The 20759-nt window shown below is 39.1% G+C and overlaps 1 protein-coding gene across 3 annotated transcripts in view; it reads right to left on the reverse strand.

The window, feature by feature from the left end:
• Positions 1 to 18550: 18550 nt before the first annotated feature.
• The window catches only part of TAF2 (TATA-box binding protein associated factor 2), a 96642-nt gene continuing 94433 nt past the window's right edge, over positions 18551 to 20759 (reverse strand). For all 3 annotated transcript variants that reach the window (XM_040494304.1, XM_040494303.1, XM_040494305.1), the window contains one exon: positions 18551 to 20001. In XM_040494304.1, coding sequence (XP_040350238.1) covers positions 19739 to 20001 — 263 coding nt within the window. In that variant the 3' untranslated portion in view covers positions 18551 to 19738. The remainder of the gene's footprint in view (positions 20002 to 20759) is intronic.

A 20759-nucleotide genomic window follows, 5' to 3' on the forward strand; every position in this document is an offset into this window, starting at 1 on the left:
AGACTACCGCTTGTTGAGTTTTGATGTACAGTTAACCTCTGAACAATGCAGGATTAGGGGCACTGACCCCTGTGTGTAACTTTGGACTCCCCAAAAACTTAACTACTAATAGCCTACTGTTGACCAGAAGTCTTTTTTTTTTTTAATTTTTTTTAATGTTTATTTATTTTTGAGACAGAGAGAGACAGAGCATGAGCGGAGGAGGGTAGAGAGAGAGACACACACACACACACACAGAATCCAAAGAAGGCTCAAGGCTCTGAGCCGTCAGCACAGAGCCCAACACAGGGCTCGAACTCACAAGCTGTGAGATCATGACCTGAGCTGAAGTCGGACACCCAACCGACTGAGCCACCCAGGTGCCCCGACCAAAAGTCTTACCAATAAAGTCAATTAACACATATTTTCTATATTATATGTATTATATGCTGTATTCTTACAATAAAGTCAGCTAGAGAAAAGAAAATGTTATTTAAAAATATAAGGAATTACTAAAAAAAAAAACCAAAAAACAAAAAACAATAAACTTTAAAAAAGCAGGGGCACCTGGCTGGCTCAATCTGAAGAGTACGTGACTCTTGATCTCAGGGTATTGAGTCTGAGCCCAATGTTGGGTGTAGACATTAAATAAACAAACAAACAAACAAATAAGCAAACATAAATATTTTTTAAAAAGAGAAAACTACAAGGAGAAGAAAATACATTTACAGTGCTGTGCTGTTTAGTGGGAAAAAACATCCATGTATAAGTGAACCCATGCAGTTCAAACTCATGCTGTTCAAGGGTCAATTATAGCATCAAGGAGAATAACTGCAAATATCCTAAAGGTTACTAAAATACTTCCATTTTCCGACCATGCATCTGCGTGAGGACAGATTCTCTTCATACACTAAAATCAAAGCAAGATACTACAACAGATTGGATACAGAAGCAGCTATGAGAATACAGCTGTCCTCTAGCATGTCAGACACTGAAGAGATGAGCAAAGGTGCAAAACAATGTTACCCTTCTCATTAATTTATTTTTTTGTTTTGGAAAATCGTTATTTTTCCTAAAATATTATTTACATTAGCATGTGATATGTTTCTTATTGTAATTTTAAATGAAAGAATAAATATTTTTAAATTTTCTGTTTTAACTTCTAGTATGCCACGTATGGATAGAATCCATGTAACCAAACTTCTCAGGGATCCTCAATAATTTTAAGAATGCAAAGGGGTCCTGAGACCAAAATGTTTGAGAACCAGTGCTCTAAACTCATTGGATTTCCCACTGTTCCTTCCTGTGCCAAAAAGAGATTTACTCTAAGGAATTGGCTCACGCAATTCCAAGTTCAAGATCTGCCATCAGCAAGCTGGAGACCTGGGAGAGCTGATGGTGTACGTTCCAGTCTGAGTGAGACTGGAGGCAAGAGAAAACTGATGCCCCAGCTAGAAGACAGCCAGGTAGAGAGCAAGAATTCTTTCCCACGGGGCCTTTTATTCTATTGAGGTCTTCAATAGATTAGATGAGGCCCACCCACATTAGCGAGGGCAATCTGCTTTATTCAGTCTCTTAATTAAAATGTTACTCTCATCCAGAAACACCCTCACAGACACACCCTGATACAATGCTTAACCAAGCATCTGGGCATCCCAGTGGCCCAATCAAGTTGACACATAAAATTAACCACCACACCTTCCATTCATTTGGGTCGCTGCTCAAATATTATTTTATCAGAAAGAAGTTCCTCTCTACCATCCTATGTAAAATAATATTAGACTCCCATATCCCTTCTATCTCTTTAACCATGCTTCTTCTTCATGTTTTCCTAGCAAGCATTACTATTTATAAATTATATACCTATTCTTTTATCTCTCCTTTCCCAACTAAAATGTCAACTTAGACTACCGAAGAGTTTGGTTCCCTGTTGTATCCCCAGTGCCGGGAACCAACACATAGTTTAGGTCTCAATAAATATTTGTTGATTAAATGAATAACTGCATCACAGTATCTGTATGGAATTAAGATCATAATTAAGGTTTGAGGAAGCACAGTTATGAGGGAAAAGTACTGAATTGCCCTGACGTGGATTGTGATGTGTTTGTATCAGACACGGTGCTTCAAGCAAGGCAGACATTTATTTCTCTTTCACATAAAAGTTTGGAACTAGGGAAGGTATGGAAGCTCTGCTTTACAAAGTCCCCAGAGACTCTGTGGCATGGCCCTTTCTTTTTGGTCCAATGTGGCAGGTAGAGAGCCAGCCACTATATTTTAATTCCAAAAGAAAGGAAGGAAAAAACTAGGAAAATGAAGCAGAAGGTATATAACAGCTATTTTTATTTATTTATTTATTTAATTTTTTTTTTCAACGTTTATTTATTTTTGGGACAGAGAGAGACAGAGCATGAACGGGGGAGGGGCAGAGAGAGAGGGAGACACAGAATCGGAAACGGGCTCCAGGCTCTGAGCCATCAGCCCAGAGCCCGACGCGGGGCTCGAACTCACGGACCGCGAGATCGTGACCTGGCTGAAGTCGGACACTTAACCGACTGCGCCACCCAGGCGCCCCATAACAGCTATTTTTAAAGGAATATTTCCAGAAACTGTTACACAACAATCCTACATTCAATCATTTGCCAGATTGCATCAAATGGTCACACCTGGTTGCAAGTGAGTCTAAGAAATATACCTTTATTCTAGGTGGACACATACATAGCTAGGAGATTTGGGGTTAAAGAGAAAGACAAATATAGACATTGAGGGACCATTAGCAGTATCTGCTATAGGTAGCCATCATTTTAGCCTGTCCTCTTTTTCTCATAATGGAATTCCTTTTTTATTAAGAAATTCCTCCTCACCCTATGCCATTTCTTGTGGTCCTGGAGATATGGTCTACACAGTACTTCCTCTACCAGATGTGGGAATGTGACTTGGGCTGGATGAGTCATCATAGACTATTCTCAACCCATTGACTGATCCAGAAATGAGCACATGACCCAAGCAAGGTCTGGGATGAGTACGCATGGCAAGACAGAACTTTCTTTAAGATTTATATATAAATGGTGGAAGAGAAAATTTTTTTGCCTGGGGATTACTAAACTGGGAATTAGTGAATCTGGGACTACTGACATCCATTTCACCTCAGCTACACATAATAAGTTCTTATCTGCAACAGGAGGCAATGAGGTCAACACACAAAAGCCAGCAGATCCACAGGGCAGAGATGGCATCATTTGAGTTCTTTGATCCAAGTAGGCCTGAAGCCTAATGTCTCAGTTCCCTCTTTTGCTTAAGTTGGTTTTTGTTGGGTATCTATCCCTTTCATTTGAAATCCCTGACTAAAACATGTATCGTTGATGTCATTTCTTTAAAAATTATTCTAAAACATTATTTACTATTTATTTAATGATTAATTCATGATGTGAAAAAGAGAGAAAGTATGTATGCTTCTGCCTCCAATACACATTTTCAAAGACTTGGTAGCCTCCTTTGAAAATCCCCCGTGACTGAGCTTTCCTTTAGAATTCTCCCTGCTCAGCCCTGCCTGCTTGATGCCCACCTCTTTGTCACAGAGCATCTGGGCTTCCTTCTAACATGGTACCACACTGCATTGAAATTACTTGTTTCTACCACAAATTGTCCCTTGAGATGACAATTTCCCTGCTGACAAGGGACTATCCTATCTTACTTACCTTCATATCTTCAAAACCCCAGAACTTATCTCGCTACGGAGTATAAAGTAGTGTTTATATTAAACCTAATGCTGCAAACACGTACCCACAACATATCACGACCCTGTGGTAGAGGGTCTAAATTACTTTTCCGTTTCCTTCGGAAATGTATCAATCAAATAAATCAAGTCACCTCAGAAGTGGAAACTACAAAACTGAAGTAATAAATCATATCACGATTGCTGTTCAGCTGACTCAGTGAGAAAAAAAATTCTCAAAACTGTAATTGCTAAAAGGTTTCTAAGCAAAACCATCCCAAAATAGCAGACTGATGCCTTTAATTTTAAATAAATCTCAACAAAGACCCAATCATAGGAATAACTTTGACAGACAAAGCTTGATTTATAATTGTCAAATTCATAATGCATTCAATGATTTTTTAAAATTTGGGTTCACTTTTGCATAAAAATGGTTTGTGGCCAGTAAATTTCCAGTAGTTTCTTTCCTTGAGGTGAAAAGCAAGGTCTGATGCAATCACAGAGCCCAAGCAACCAATTATTCCAACTGGCTGCATTTCAGCGTCAAAAAATAAGTGTGCCTTTTGGGACACAAGTAGATATTAAATCAACAATGAATTTTTCCAGTTTACAAAGAGGAAAACATGCCATCTAAAGCCCTGCAAGTGCGAGCATTTGCAAATACTGTAGGGGACTACTTAGGATTTCCTCAAATCCCTAATATCCATTATCCCCCCTCCTACTCCTCAACTCTCCTTTTACCATTTCCTTACCTGGATACAGTTTTGTTCCCACCCACTTCCATTGTGTTGTTACATCAGATATATCACACTGCCTTATGTTTAGGCCCAACAGTATAATTATATACAGACTGTTTTATACCATTGATTTTTATTTATTTTTTTATTTTTAAAAAAATGTTATTTATTTATTTTTGAGAGAGAGACAGCATGAGTGGGAGAGGGGCAGAGAGAGAGGGGGAGACACAGAATCTGAAGCAAGCTTCAGGCTCTGAGCACGGGGCTCGAACTCACAAGCCAAGCGGTGAAATCGTGACCTGAGCTGAAGTCAGATGCTCAACTGACTGAGCCACACAGGCATCCCTATACTAATTGATTTTTAAATCAGGGAGAAGAAAGGAAGAGAAATATACATTTATACTGTCTTTTATAATTACGTGATTACCATTCCCAGTGCCTGCTGTTTTTTCTCAAAGGTTCATATTATCATCTGCAGTCCTGTGCCTTCAGCCTAAAGAATCTCCTTTATTATTTTTAGTAAGGTGGATCTGTTAGCAACAAATTCTCTCAGTTTTTATCTGGAACTGCCTGTATTTGGCCTTCATTTGTGAAAGATAGCTTTGCGGGACATAAGATACTCGGTTGACAGTTTTTTTCCCTTCAACACTCCAAATATGTTGTTTCACGGCCTTCTCTCCTCCACTGTTTCTGAGAAGTCAGATTTTGGTCTTAGCAGGATTCATTTATCTATGAAGAGCCCTTTTTCTCCTGCTGCTTTCAAAATGTTCTCTTTGCCTTTGTATTTCAATATTTTAATTGTGATGTGTCTCTTATTGGATCTCTTTGTGTTTATCTGGCATGCAATCCATTGAGTTTCTGAGATGCATAGATTGGTTTTCATCAAATTTGGGGTGTTTTCGGCCCTTCTTTTTTTGGACATTACTTTCTGCTCTTTTCTGCCTCTCTTTTCCCCTTCCAGTACTCCCATCATGTGTATGTTGGTATGACAGTGCTCTACATTTCTGTTCTGTGAGGTTCTGTTCATTTCTTTCTTTTTCTTTCTTTTTGTTTTCTGCCTTTAATTTGCAGTTTCTATCAATCTAACTTCTACTTCACTGATTCTTCCAAATCTGTTGGTTCCTCTCATGAATTTTTCATTTCAGTTATACTTATCAACTCCAGAGTTTCCAGTTGGCTATTTTGTAAAATAATTTCTCTTTATTGATATTCTTTTGTTTGCTGTGATATTGTCATCATAGCTTTGTTAGCCATGAGGTTTACTTCCTTAAGTATGGTTTCTTTAGTTCTTAAAACATATTTATAAGTGCCACTTTGAAGTCTTTGTCTACTAAATTTGACATCTAGCCCCCCTCATAGTTTCTGTTGAGTCACACGTTCCTGTTTCTTTCCATCTCTCTCTCTCTCTCTCTCTCTCTCTCTCTCTCTCTCTCCCTCTCTCTCTCTCTCTTTTAAATGGGACATTTTAAGTAATATAGAGCAGTAACTCTCAGTGCTGATTTTTCTACTCACTTTCTGGGCCTTTGTGTGAGCATGCACACTTATTTATTTGTTTAGTGATTTGGGTATACTATTTTAATGAAATCTAATTCCTTTTTCCTGCCTCCAGCAGTGTAAAGCCTCAGCATACACACATAGTCAGTCTGGAATGACAGTGGTTTTAGCACTGTCAAGGTCAAAGAGACCCTTTCTTTCCCTGACCTGTTTAGGTGTCTTTTTGGTATCACACTCAACTGTTAAACTCTGTTAATTGCTTGTGATTATTCTTTTCTTTTTGACATTGTCCTGGGACATAAATTGCTCCTCAGGTTGATCTGATTAAGTGCAGGCAGGGGTAGTTTGGGGCCAGTCTTTGAAGCCTTTTTCTGACATTAGGGAACTTTTAGAAGCTATGTCTTTTCCTGATTCTCTCTAGTAAGTTAGCTGGCTTATGGTTTAGCTTGAAGCTCAGAACTACCAGCCCCTCTTAATTTCTTCCTACCAAATCTCCATTGTTTTAGAGAGTGTCCTTAGATTTGAACTTTCTGTTTCAAATAAAGTCAGTTCCTTTGGGGGCAAGCTTCAGAGCTCTCTGTTCTTTCTGGCTGCATCACAGCCCGCTGGGCAAGATCTCTGAGCCACTGATCTAGCTGCTGGACAGTGACAGGGGCCTGCTTCTCTTGGAATGACACCTATGCTTTATGAACAGAGACCTGGGGAGAGGGCGTAGCCTCTGGTCTCTCCTGGCATGGAATCTTCACCCTATGAGTCACGATGGTCAGCAACCCATTATGCTGAGACTACCATGCTCAGAGAAGCCTCCACCCTATGAGTGGGGACTTCTTGGAAGAGAGGAGTACCTAACCTCATGGATGCACTCACCAAGAACTCAGCCTCTGCAGCCTGAAGTTGTAGGTGGTTAGAAATGTCGTTGGCCTGCTGCTCCTGGTAGAATACCATATCCCTTGACTGGGAAGAGGGGGAATGGCGGCTCGGTCTTCCCAGCCACACCTGCATGGAGTGGCGCTTCTATCATGCACAGTGAGCAAGGAGAGACAGGGAGGGAAAGGGCGATGATCCAAGTGCCACTGACTCTCACTGGTCTTACGTAGGTAGTAGATTTTGCGGAATAAATATTTCTCCATTTACTATACACTCGTAGGACAATTTCCAGAGACTTTAAATAGTCATGTTTTTGTTTTTATCACTTTCACCAGTTACGGTTGTTCCACTAGAGAAGAGGTCTGCAGATCTCTTCACATCTTTCCAGAAGCTTTAGCCCCTTTAAAAAAAAGAAGGAATTCCACGGGCGCCTGGGTGGCTCAGTTAGTTAAGTATCCGACTTCCCGCTCAGGTCATGATCTTACCACTTGCAAGTTTGAGCCCTACATTGGGCTCTGTGCTGACAGCTCAGAGCCTGGAGCCTGCTTCGGATTCTGTGTCTCCCTCTCTCTCTCTCTCTCTGCCCCTCTCTCGCTTGCACTCTGTCTCTGTCTCTGTCTCTGTCTCTCTCAAAAACAAATAAACATTAAAAAAATATTAAAAAAAGAGAATTCCATAAGCTAACATTATAATTACTAGTTTTTGTTGTCATCATTGCTGTTTCATTTTTAAGTTGCAATGATTGTTGCTAGCAAGATAGAGAGATGCTATTTTTTCCTGATCAAGTTGATTTGACTCCTCTCAAACAAACTAACTTACATGCAAATCTGAAAACAGAAGCAGGCAAAGGGAACCAAGTGGGAACCACATTTTGTAATTTGTCACTAAAAGTATGCAGTGTTTTTACTTTTTAATTTTAAAAGGCACACACCAAGAATAAAGTGAATTTACATTTTACAAAGGAAATCAAGAATTCAGGTACTGATTGCCAAGCTGAGACTCTTCCCCCTCACCATTTTTATTCTGATCCTACTATATTTGAACGTGGAGAAGTCACCATGAACCCACATTTGAATTGCTGCATTTATGCCATGAGGATCTTGTTTTCAATGTGGCTTCATTAACTGGAACCACTTTTAACAGGGTACACGTGAATTAATAAAAATAATTAATAGTTACTGCTGTCAAAGCTAACATTTGTTGAGTACATATGCCAGGCCTTTTAAAAACTGTTTCAAATGTATTACTTCAATTAATGCTAACAATATTGGATTATTATTGTCCCTATCTTATAGATAAAGCACAGAGAGGTTAAATTAATTGCTTAATGTCACACAGCTTATCAATCAGTGGTGGAGGCTAGATCTGAACCAAGGCAGACTCGTTGCAGAACTTTGCTCAAACTTTGTACTATGCTTATATTAAAAAAAAAATTTTGTTTCATTACCAAACAGGCATATAGCAACCTCCTAAGAGTGGTACTTAAGAAAATTTCTCTAAAGGAATTATTCATTCACTTATTCAACAAACCCTCTGAGCACCTATTACAGCCATGCAGCTGGATTATTCAATTAAGTATGGAAACTAAATACCAACCTTTTAGGATAAAAGTTGACTCCTCTTAGGATGGAAAATAACTTCATGAGAATCAAAACCCAGGAGTCACGTTGTTAAGCAATGGATGCGATTGTGGGAAAGGTCTTAAGATATTAATGAGCACGTAATACAAGCCAGGCACCATGTTGAGCTAAAATGCTTTATGTAAGTAATTTCATTTCATTCCTCCAAAAACCAGAAGTAGTTAAGAGCTCAGGCTGTAAGTCAGCCCTGTGGGGTGTGAATTCCAGTTCCATCAATGACCAGCTGTGCAAATCAGACATATTATTTAACATCTCTGGGCTTCAGTTTCCTCATCTGGAGACTGAAGACAATAATGATACTTCCCATAGCAGATAGGAACATACGTAACCGCAAGTACAGGACTATCTTAACCAAATAGGGGTTTATTCTTCTACATAACTGACAGTCTGAAAAATGGGAACTGCAGATGTTGGTTTAGCATTTCAACAATGTGAGGGTTGCTCTCTGTGATTCTTTCAGCCTTTTCTTCAGGAGCACAGCTAGCTGCTGTTCCAACATCGTGTCAGGATTTAGGGCAGAAAGAGAACAGAAGAGGGAACCAGCCACAAGGGTCCTCTTTGATCAGCAAAACTAAGTCAGAACCCCAGCAGCTCTCTGCCCATGTCTCTACGGCCAGAGAACTCTATCTATGTGGCCACTTGAGCTACAATGAGGCTTGAGGAGCAAGTATGTAGGAGACACACTTTTACCCACACAAAATTGGGGTTCTATAAGCACCTCAAAGCAGTGTCCGCCACACTACTTTAGGGGTGGGACAGTTGAGAGAATTCATGCTGTGAATTTAACACAGTCTGGGGTCCTCATCCAGGGACAACAGGTTAGCTGTTTTCTTTGCAAATGAAGAGGTTACACAGTTTACCTTGAATCATAGTTCCTATACAAGAGAGACAAGATTTAAAGGCAGGCTTGTGGACTCCAAAGCGTATGTAGTAACAGATAAAGGGGACCAAGGGGGCACTTATTGTGATGAGCGCTGAGAAATGCATAGAATAGTTGAATTGTTATATTGTACACCTGAAACTCATATAACACTGCATGGTAATTATAATTCAATTAAAAAAAAAAAGTCATTAGGGCAACTGGGTAGAGGCATTTAAAGAGTTCTTTTCCTCCTGAATTACTTTTTGTGCTCCACTTATGATTCAGTGTTTTCCTCCATAGATATGCTAAGGTATGCTTCCGCTGGAGCCCCTGCATTAATTAGTGGAAAAGGAAGTGAAGTGGCCAGTTCTTGCGTTAAGTCTTCTGGATCACCAGGCAACTACCTAACATGCAGCAGAAAGGCATCTGCATTTAACAAAAAAACCCTTGTATTTAATAGAAAAATAGCCATGAGGCCTGATTGTTTGATTAAGCGTGGAAGCCAAATACTGACCTTTTAGGATAATAGTTGGCTCCCCTCAGAATGGAAAACAACAGCATGAGAATCAAAACCTGATGTGTGAAGTGTCCCCTCAAAGCAAGATACTCAAAAGACGTTAGAAGCTTTAGCCAGGAAAATAGACATCTCTATTTTTCAGTTTAAAAAACTTACCACTGCTAATTAAAACCACAATATTGAAGATGACGCCTCCCCTACTGCATGAAAGGACCTGGTTCCATATTTGCAAGGTGTAAGGAACACATGAGGTCTGGTGACCTCATAGGTAATAACCCCACACGTATAATTACTGTGTACAGAGGTGTCTGGAGAGCAGATTTTTAATCAATGCCAGGACAAGCCTGTGTTGCATTAATAGAAAATATAGAACACATGGTTCCAAATCTGTTTGCTTAACCATAAAATGAGCAGAGTATTGCTGACTTGACTTCTTCCCATAGGGTGAAAGAGCAGAAGATAAGTCCCGTAAAGACACAAACTACGTCCACAAAGCACCGATGGCTTGTTATTCTTGAGGAATTCAAGCACCATCAACTTTGACCTTGCCAAGTAGGAACATGAAACTGACAATCAAAGCAACAATCAACCACCGACAACAAACCACTTACCACGGCCATCATGGTCATTTCATAAAAGGACATTTTATAAAGGTCATTTCATAAAAGGACATTTTAAACACCATGCTACTAGGATGGACGTACTAATTCCCAAAGTAAAAGGCAGTACCTTAAATCGAATGAGTTTTATGAAAGTCTCACTGCCTCATCCTAAATTTTCTTATTTGATATGCACAGACTAACAGGTCACAGAGTCAGTCCTGGCATTGTTTTCTCAGTTCTGGATGGACTTTCTGGATGCTGGATTGTAAGGACAAGAGGGCTCTCCAGTGTAGGATTACAGACAGGCCCCAGGAGTTTCAGGATACATGAAGTTAAAAATCTTTACTGGAAATTTTTACCGTGTTTATCTGTAATTGGAGCAGAGAATTTGGCAAGGCTTCCCTCATGCCCTTCCTTCATGGCCTGCCTTAAGGTATCTCAATAGTTAGACTCTAGGTTCAAGTACCAATTACTGCTAATTATGTATTCATTCGAACTCTATTACTAGAACCTACGCACCTTGAAGGCAGGGGCCTCACATACATCCAGTGATACCTACTGACCTGGTGTGAGCTTGATGATTGTGGAGTCTGTACAAGTTCTAAAAGCCAATCACAGCGGCTGAAGAAATCATTGTGATGATGTTTGGGTCTTGGGGGAAAGTTGGGTCTGTCCAAAGAGATGAGAAAAGAGAAAATTGTTTACCGTCAACTGAGAAGTTTCATGCTCACATATGTAACCACCTGATGATGTCTTATGCCTGGGCTGAGCATATGCAGATCGTCGGAGGCTGAAATACAAGTTCTCTCTAGAAAATTGAAATAAAACCAATCAAGGCTATCCATGTTTAAAAACTGAAATAAGGACTTTATAACCTAAATTTTCTTACACTCATGTGACCTGCTCTAGGTATTTACTGTATAGTGGTAACAGAATAATCACAGAAGTTTGGCAGCAGGCAAGAAACTCTGAGAAAGTCTTATTCAGTCCTCTCGTTTTTCAAGGAAACTGGCCCCAGTGAGGTTGGGTGATTTATTCGAGGCCACAACATGAGACACTCGAGAAGTTGGGACATAAAACCCAGGTTTTCTGTTTTCCAGAGCCATGATCTCTCCACAGTATTATTTACTCTCTGGCTGATAAAAACACCTTCTGCTTTCATATTCAAGTCAATAAAAACTGAGCCCATGTTTAGTCCCAACAGTGACTTGCAGTGGCATTAGATAGTTAAGGGACGATAAGCATCATAAACAGGATAATGACATGACCTCCACCCTCAGTGAGTCATAATCAAACGGGAAGGACTTCACACACCCAAGTAACATGTTTTTGGGGTAAAAGTTTATCTTGAGAAATAATAAAATTTTCAAACTTTTCGACCCACCCAATTTGCTGAGTCCTTTCCTTTTTTTTTTTTTTTTTTTTACTATATTCCTAATGTCTAACATGTGCATGTTACACAGAATATCTGCTATCAGCAACTAGATATCCCTGCTGAAAAGAAAAGTCCTCCAGCGGTGGCTTCTCCGTGTTTGTGAGTAGGAATGAAATAATATACTGTATGCAATTCTCCTCTGTACAAAACCCTGCACACCAATCTACACTCTGGCATGCAAACTTACAACACCAACCAAATTAAGAATGTCACTTAAGTGAACACACGTCAGTGTTACCCTAATCAATGTTCCTACAAATACCATTATAGTAAAAGCACTGGAAGACACAACTGAACTCAATAAACTATGTGGGCACGATATGAGTTACACAGTGAGAAAGGAAAGACAGAAGTAGTTCTGTGGTGTGGTCTTTGAGGACAAGGGCTGTCTCATTGACTGTATTACCATAGCCCTAGAACATGAAAAAATAATGGGCCTTCAAAACTACTGTATGCGTCAGTGAAAGAAAAGAAGGGAGGGAAGGAGAGAGGGACAGAGGTTGGTTGATTAGAACCAGAAAAATCCAAGTATCAGAGAAGGTTTTTTAGTGGAGTCTCAATGCAAGGTACAACTTCCTTAGGCAGGAAAGAATCCTGTAGAACAGGGGAAAGTATTCCACAGGCAGGGACCACTGGGCTTTTGCTCATCTACAGCCACACAGGCTGTGCCCTGCACTGCTCAACAGAGGGCTGTCTACATGGAGTCCAGCAATCCCTAGGAGGATAAAGACCATAGCTGCATAGTGCTGAGTATCTGCTACCTATGTTTACAGTACATTGATTAGGATTAGCTTGGCTGACTAAATTCTTCTTCAAGGAGATAATCTGGGGGATGCCTAGGTGGCTCAGTTGGTTAAACATCCAACTTGGGCTCAGGTCATGATCTCACAGTTCGTGAGTTCGAGCCCCGCGTCAGGCTCTGTGCTGACAGCTTGGAGCCCGGAGCCTGCCTCAGATTCTGTGTCTCCCTCTCTCTCTGCCCCTCCCCTGCTCAGACTGTGTCTTTCTGTCTCTCAAAAATAATAAATAAATGTTAAAAAAAAAAAGATAGAGGTAGAGGTAGAAATTAGGAGGCAGTTCTAGAAACGATAGATCTGGGTTAAAATCTTGATGCTTCCCCTTACTTGGCTGCATAAACTAAATGCAACCTCACTGAGGGCAACAATTGTGTGTATCTTGTTCATGAAATTTATCTCAGTACCTAGCATGTAGAACATACCAACAAAATATTAGATGATGAATTTTAATCGTGTACTACGTACTTCATAGTTTCTTCATCTGTAAAACAAGGATAATGACCCTCACTTCACATACTACAAGGAGAACGGAACAAGAAAATGCACATACAGCACGTAGCAGTGCCAGGCTCATGACAGATGCTTAAAGAATAGGCGCTGTGATTAGAAACAATAAGGCTGTGTTTTGTTTTGAATGGGAATTTTTTTTAAGTAGATTTATTTTGAGAAAGAGAGGTGTGGGGAGAGGCAGACAGAGGGGGAGAGAGAGAATCCCAAGCAGGCTCCATGCTGTTAGCGGGGAGTCCAACACAGGGCTCAGTCTCATGAACCGTAGATCGTGACCTGAGCCGAAACCAAGAGCCGGCCGCTTAACTGACTGAGCCACCCAGGTGCCCTGAATGGGAATTGTTGTCTAATTGTAATTGGAGAATTTTAATAATCTTCTCTCTTGTAAGCTGAGGCAGTAATGAGAGTCTGGAGTGAAACTGTTAGCCCAAGAGTTCTCAACCCGAGTAGTACCCACTCCCAGGGGGGCACTGAAGATAGGCCAGGAATCTGATTGTTCCAATGACTGGGCCTGGTTTGTGGGCTGGGACCTGAGTGTTAAATGCCCAGTGCCATGTGGGACAGTCCTACACAAAATACCCCATTGTGCTCCTATTGAGAAGAACAGTGTAGTCTTGAGATGTAATGGAGTCTACTAGTTTCCTGCCACCTTTCACTTTAAAATACTGTGTATACAACTTTATGAAAAGTATTTGCAAGATTTGCAAGTGAAATTACACCTATCCCTATTTTGTTGTCTCACACACATGTTGACAAAGAGATATCAGGTTCTATTGCAGTATAAAATAAATTCAGTTAAAATGTCAATTATTTTTTATGATTGCACTGAGGAAAAAAGTTCTTGTGAAATAGTAAATCAAACAGAAAATGTGGCACTAAAAGCAGAAAATGTGTTTGCAAAAAACATTAGGAAAGGGTTTTTGTCAAAGAAGCAACCAAGGTTTTTCTTAACAGAATCAAAGAAAGCAACTTTGAAAACTCACTTTCATCTTTTCATGTACTGTCTCCTTCTGGCCCTGTATTCCACATAGTAAACATCTGCGTCCCGTTAAGTAAGATTTTAGTTCCCCTGCTGAGCAATAGTCTTGCTGGTCTCCAGCCTAAGTTTTGCTTATTTCTTTGCAAAGAGGAAGACAGAGGAACAATGATAAAAGAGCAAGGCTCTGACAAAGAGGGATAAACAGCTCAAAAGTAAGGTCAGAGATCTAGAATAGGGACCTTCCAAGTAGATGGAAGATGACTGTTAGAACCTCTAGCTATATTTCTCTATCTGCCCATAAATTGACATGCAGATTGTCTCCTGAATCCTGTGTCAGACTATACTGAGATATTTCACAGCATCAAGGGATTGGGGACAGTGGTGTCCTCACTCATTTTGGACAGAGGTGTCCATCCCTCTATTTTGACATCCTGTAGTTAGTGTGTCGGGTTATGGGTTATATTACCCGGTTTTAACTAAACCAAACACTAAAAAACAGACAGTGGTCTTTCAAAAATCTCAACAAAAAACACTGAAGACACTATGAATCACGCAAGCACATGCAAACAACTGAAAAAGAGCTAAGCCAATGCTTGTTTCATAGCATGAGCTCTCCCGAAGCCACATCGCAAGATAGAAACATGATGAGCAGCTACCCAAGTCAATGCTGTCTGAAAGAATCTACTGTGATGAAAATGTTCTAGGGGCTGTCTAATATGATAGCCACTCCCCATATATGGTTATTAAACTCGAAATACAGCTAGTGAAACTGAGGAGCTAAATGTTTAATTTTTAAACATAAATTAAATTTAAACAGCCACATGTGGTTAGTGGCTACTATACACAAGAGGTAACAAGTAGGGCCAAATTCTTAGGTTTGAATCCAAATGCTGCCACTTATAAGCTGTGTGACATTTGTCTTAACTTTTCCATGCCTCAATTTCTTCATAATAATCATACTGCCTATCCCATATAGTGGTTGTTAAGATTAAGCTAGTTAATGCATAAAAAGTACTTAGAATATTGCATAATACATAGAAGTATTTATTATCTTCTAATCAGATCAGAGAAGAAAAAAATTATCAGTTTGAAATACAAATTGACAAAAGCTTGTTACTAATGAACTTTGAACAAAGTTTATATTGGCCTTTAAGATATTAAATAGTATGATGTTATCACAATGTCACAATATTGACAAATAATTTATTTCATCTGTATCCTATCCTTTCTTGTATACTTTTATAATGAGAATAGTAGGTATTATTCCAACTATATAAGCCATATAATTACTTTAAATGTGCATGGTATTAAATACACCAATAAAAAGTATTTAAATCAGTAGAATCTAAAAAACACCACTCAAGCCCAAACCATGTTATATATTAATATATATTTTACATATCAACTATTAGATATATACAGGTTTTTTGTTTTGTTTTTAACTAATGGGGTGAACATCCAAAAATGTTTAGAGATTACTGGGCTAACCCAAGAGAAGTAAGTTTGTTTTAGAAAAAAACCCAAAAAACAATGCTGGGTGTAGCAATATTTCATTACTATGTTTAAGTCATGTAGACAATTAGAGTTAAAAAAATTTTTTAAAGAATCAGTTTGCCAAGAACTTTTAAAAGTCACAATACTCCAACATGATGAACAGAGGAGGTTCTCAGTAATTGTGTTTTATTAAATAGTAAGGATATTTTTAAGTAAGTCCTGATCATTAAGTGACAGTAAATTCTCTGGAATAATTGGTTGAGAAATCTCTATTTTGGTGGTAAAATAGTCCAAGTAGTATAAATACCAGGGTTAACAGTAAAAATAACTCACACAGAATAGAATTTTCCAAAATTACAGCAGGTGTTGCTTAGATTTTCACAGATGTGACAGGACAAAGTTCCACGGTCAAGTAAGTTTGGGAAAATACCATGTTAAACAGGTTTCTTTACAACAGAACTTGGAGCTTATGAGACAGAGGCGTCTGATGGTCACAGAGAAACTCTAAGAGGGAATATGCAGTTTCTCAATTATATCCAATCATAAAATCCTGACTTTTTTTTTTTTTAACAGCATCTAATTAGAGAGTTAAAGAGTTTTTTCTTTTTTAAGGCTAGCCCCATGGGCTGTTCTTGTCTTTGGAAGAACCCCTTTTATATTTCTGCTCCTAAGCTTTACAGTTTTCACCCTTTGGATCTTTGTCATTGACCTCTCTCCAAATATTCCTCCAAGTGCATACATTATCTTCTAAAATCCTGAGGTGAAGAAAGTGAATTTTTATCTCTTTATCTCTTATCTCTTCAAAAAGTAAGTAACGGCTGACAGCTCAGAGCCTGGAGCCTGCTTTGGACTCTGGGTCTCCCTCTCTCTCTGCCCCTCCCCACTCAAAAAAAGCAAATGAACTTTTTTTTCTTTTAATGTCATTTATAGGGGTGCCTAGGTGGCTCAGTCAGTTAAGCGTCCGGCTCAGGCATGATCTCGTGGTCCAGTCCGTGAGTTCAAGCCCTGCATTGGACTCTGTGCTGACAGCTCAGAGCCTGGAGCCTGCTTCGGATTCTGTGTCTCCCTCTCTCCGCCCCAACCCCCTCGCTTGTGCACGGTCTCTCTCCTTCAAAAATAAACAAACATTGAAAAATTAAAAAAAAAAATTAGGTTCTGATCATTAGGAAATGATCAAAGTATATGCATAGCTTGGAAGGATTCTATTAGTACATTTTCCTTCTTAGCAAGTATTCCCACATATCCTTCCCCCCCACCCCATTTCCCATTAACATCATACATCACCATGGTTCATGTCAAAACTAAAAAACCAACATAGGTACGTGAACGAAACTCCAGAATGTTCTTGGATTTCACTAGTTTTTTTCACTCGTGTTCTGTTCTGATGCAGGATCTAAGCCAGGAAAACTCACTGCACTATTGTCATATCTCCTTTGTCTCCTCTGGTGCGATAGTCTCTAAGTCATTTGTTTTTCATAAATTTAATAGTTTTGACGAGTAATGGTCAGATATTTTCTAGTGACCCTCAGCTGGGTTTGTCTCATGTTTTTCTCATGAGACTGGGTAGATGGCACCGTGGGGTTTTATACCCACAGCACTGCCCTTCTCACATCATCTGAAAGAGGGCATATTATTTTATTTTATTTTTTCAACGTTTATTTATTTTTGGGACAGAGAGAGACAGAGCATGAACGGGGGAGGGGCAGAGAGAGAGGGAGACACAGAATCGGAAACAGGCTCCAGGCTCTGAGCCATCAGCCCAGAGCCTGATGCGGGGCTCGAACTCACGGACCGCGAGATCGTGACCTGGCTGAAGTCGGCCGCTTAACCGACTGCGCCACCCAGGCGCCCCAAGACAGAGTTTTAAATACACAGTGTTGGGTAGCATTCTGGAAGGAAAAAAAAAAAAAAAAAGTTGGATCTCTACCTCCTATTTTCTATCAAAATAAATTCCAGATGGATTCTAGTTGGATAGAAACCTGAAACATAAAACTTTAAAATCAAGAGAAAAGCTGGGAGAATTCTTTTATAATCATGGAATAAGAAAGACCTTTGTTAGTATGACACAAAATGTGTTGTCATAAAAGATAAACTATACCAAAATTAAAAATTTCTACAAATATCATTTTTTTAAACAATGTATATACCGTATAGATACATGTATAGACTAGCTCTGGAAAGATGCTTGTAATACTGCCAACACAGACCGCTTCTGGGGGACACTGGGGAGACTCCACGAGAACTCTGTGTTTTTGTGTATCATTACATAGTTCAGAACTAGGAATGATTTCTGTATTGTCTGCTTCTAACCATCAACCTAAGTAACCGAAAGCCTGCCATGACAAAATGTTCCTCCCAAGAAACATCCACTATAAATATCCAGTTTAGAAATAACATACATAACATACAGTTCCTACATAATGCTGGATATATAAGAGGTCCTTAGGTTATAAAGATGGCTGGTATTTGTCACCTCTTCCTACAACACTAATTACTTTGAAATATATCCTTACAATTTTCAAAGCTGGGAATTCTCTATATGGTATCACTGCACACCATGATGTAAAATATTCCATTTTCCAAAAATAATTTCAGTTGGGCAACACTCAATTAATTGGAATCTTTAAATAACTGCCATTTAGGCCCTTTGACATCTGACCACACTCCTTTTGCTCTTAAGACTCCAGGTCAACTGCACTGCCTTACAACTCCTGAACACGTATCTGCTTTCCTCCATCCTTTTGAAAAAACACCGTTTCTTCTACTGAGATAACTTTCCCCATCTCTATTATAATCATTCTTCCTAGCAAGGCCAGCTCAAATCCTGCCTATCTATAAAGCCTGCAGAGAGCTTTGGGGCCGGGTACATTATATACGTACACAAGGAGAAAGGTAACAAAAGAGATAAGAAGATACAAAGGGAGAATGGTCAATTTAAAAAGTTATTTATTAAACAAGTTAAATGCAACTAAAAGTATATTTAAAAGTCCAACATTATTGGATCCCATTGAAATATCTATTCCGGAAGAAGTATTTTGTCAAACTAAGGATAAGAGAAATGATAAAAATAGAACAGGTATGAAAAACATTTTTAAACAATAAAGCACATGGTAAATTCAGAAATAAAAACACACAAACGTACAAACTATTTGAGTATGAAACCAAAATGTTTCATATTTCTAAATGTTTCTGGTATACTCACATGAGGGCTGACTTGTCTGAGTTAATAAACACCATGTAAACACCTTTTTAAGGTATCAGACTTTGTCTTCTACAGAAATAATTTTAGATTATGTGTTGGGTGTGTAAACTGTCAACATTTAGCAAACATATTCTACATATGAACATATTCACTTATACTTAATGAAAAAAAGAACTTATAATTTAAATATCTTGATTTGAGAACTGTGGATTTGATAGTTCTATTAAATTCCAACATCATAATCACCGAATGCACTATCAAAAAAGCTATTAAAAAAATTTTTTTAAAGAGCTGCTTTTGAAAATTTCAGTATTTTAGGGCAAAAGAAAATACCATGTATTCTTGTTCACAAATTCTGATGTTTGGCCTCTATGGTTAACACAAAAAATACCATGTAATAAAGAAGATTCCTATAGAAAAGCCTCAGTCTCTTTCAGTAGTTCCAAATAGTGTTATACAGTATTTCACTGGAAACAGTGGTTTCACCACAGATCTGGCAGTAGCTTCTGTTTAAAACACAACTTTGCCCCAAAGCATCCATCAAAGACTTCAAAACATAATTGATTTTGGCAGTCCACACGAAGACCATAATGTGGATGGTAACTGCCAGTGGATACGAGGGCCTTTATGAAGTCTGAGGTGTGTGTGTGTGTGTGTGTGTGTGTGTGTGTGTGTGTGTTCTCAGGAGGAAATGGGGTGAAATGGTTTATTCAGAACTGTAAAACGTTTTTCTAATTAGATCTCAATTGCATAAAAACCACAAATCAAATGTTTAGAACTTCCATGGATTCTGAATGAGAAAGGCAACAATTTTTTTGTCTCTCTGCTTCCTTTTATCATTCTTTACAGAGGACAAAGCTTTAGTTATATATATTCTTCTGGACACTGAGGGAAAGGTTTCCTCTGTCCCCTTCTCAGTCTGAAAGAGAAGGAGAACGAATGGACCTGCCGCTGGCAGGGCTGGAGAAAGCGAAAGGCTCTTTGTCCTTCTCTTTACTATCATGCTTGTGCTTGTGCTTATGCTTATGTTTGTGCTTCTTCTTCTTTTTCTTGTGTTCATGGTGATGATGGTGATGGTGGTCACTGTGTTTGGAGGACGCGGATTCCTTAGTAAACACTGAGAGTGGAGCTGTTGCAGCTGGATGCATACTCATCTCCAAAGGTGACTGTTCTTTACCTTCAAAATTAAAAACATCCAAATGAATTCCTGATGATCACAAGGAAAGTGAAATGAAAGTAAGAGGGAGCTGAGGACAGTATAGAAAAGAGGGACTCCTCCTCGGGTGCCTGGGGGGCTCAGTTTGGTTAAGTGTCCAACTTCGGCTCAGGTCATGATCTTACAGTTTGTGAGTTCGAGCCCTGTGTCGGGCTCTGTGCTGACAGCTCAGAGCCTGGAGTCTGTTTTGGATTGTGTCTCCCTCTCTCTCTGCCCTTCCCATGCTCATGCTCTGTCTCTCCCTCAATAATAAATAAATGTTAAAAAAAAATTTTTAAAAAGGGACTCTTAAGTGTTTATCACTTCCACAGGAATCATCAGGAATGGGAGAAGTACATAAATAAGGCATTCAATTAGTCACATGCAGATAAGTGTTCAGCACTGTGGCCAGGAAACTGAATATTAATTCCTTACAGTTTATACAAATTATGATATATACCAGTGTGTTACCAAACCATCCTCTCAAAGTTAATGTTAAAGTATTATTAGGCAACAATAATGATTACACGTGTTGTAAGTTAAGACCCACATTCATCCTTCAACTGTAGCTCCTTTAACTGTAGTTCAACCCTACGGTTTTGGGGGTGAAATGGCAGTACTTTGTTTTTGCCACCTCAAGAACCACTTATACACACAAAAACGTGTTATGCTAGTTAGGGATAATGATGTCTCAGCAAAAATCAAATTTCTCTAGTTCCTGATGGTAATTTCTGGGGATA

This window comes from Herpailurus yagouaroundi, unplaced genomic scaffold, assembly GCF_014898765.1.
Source record: "Herpailurus yagouaroundi ecotype Mexico unplaced genomic scaffold, PumYag 186, whole genome shotgun sequence".
Lineage (NCBI taxonomy): Eukaryota > Metazoa > Chordata > Mammalia > Carnivora > Felidae > Herpailurus > Herpailurus yagouaroundi.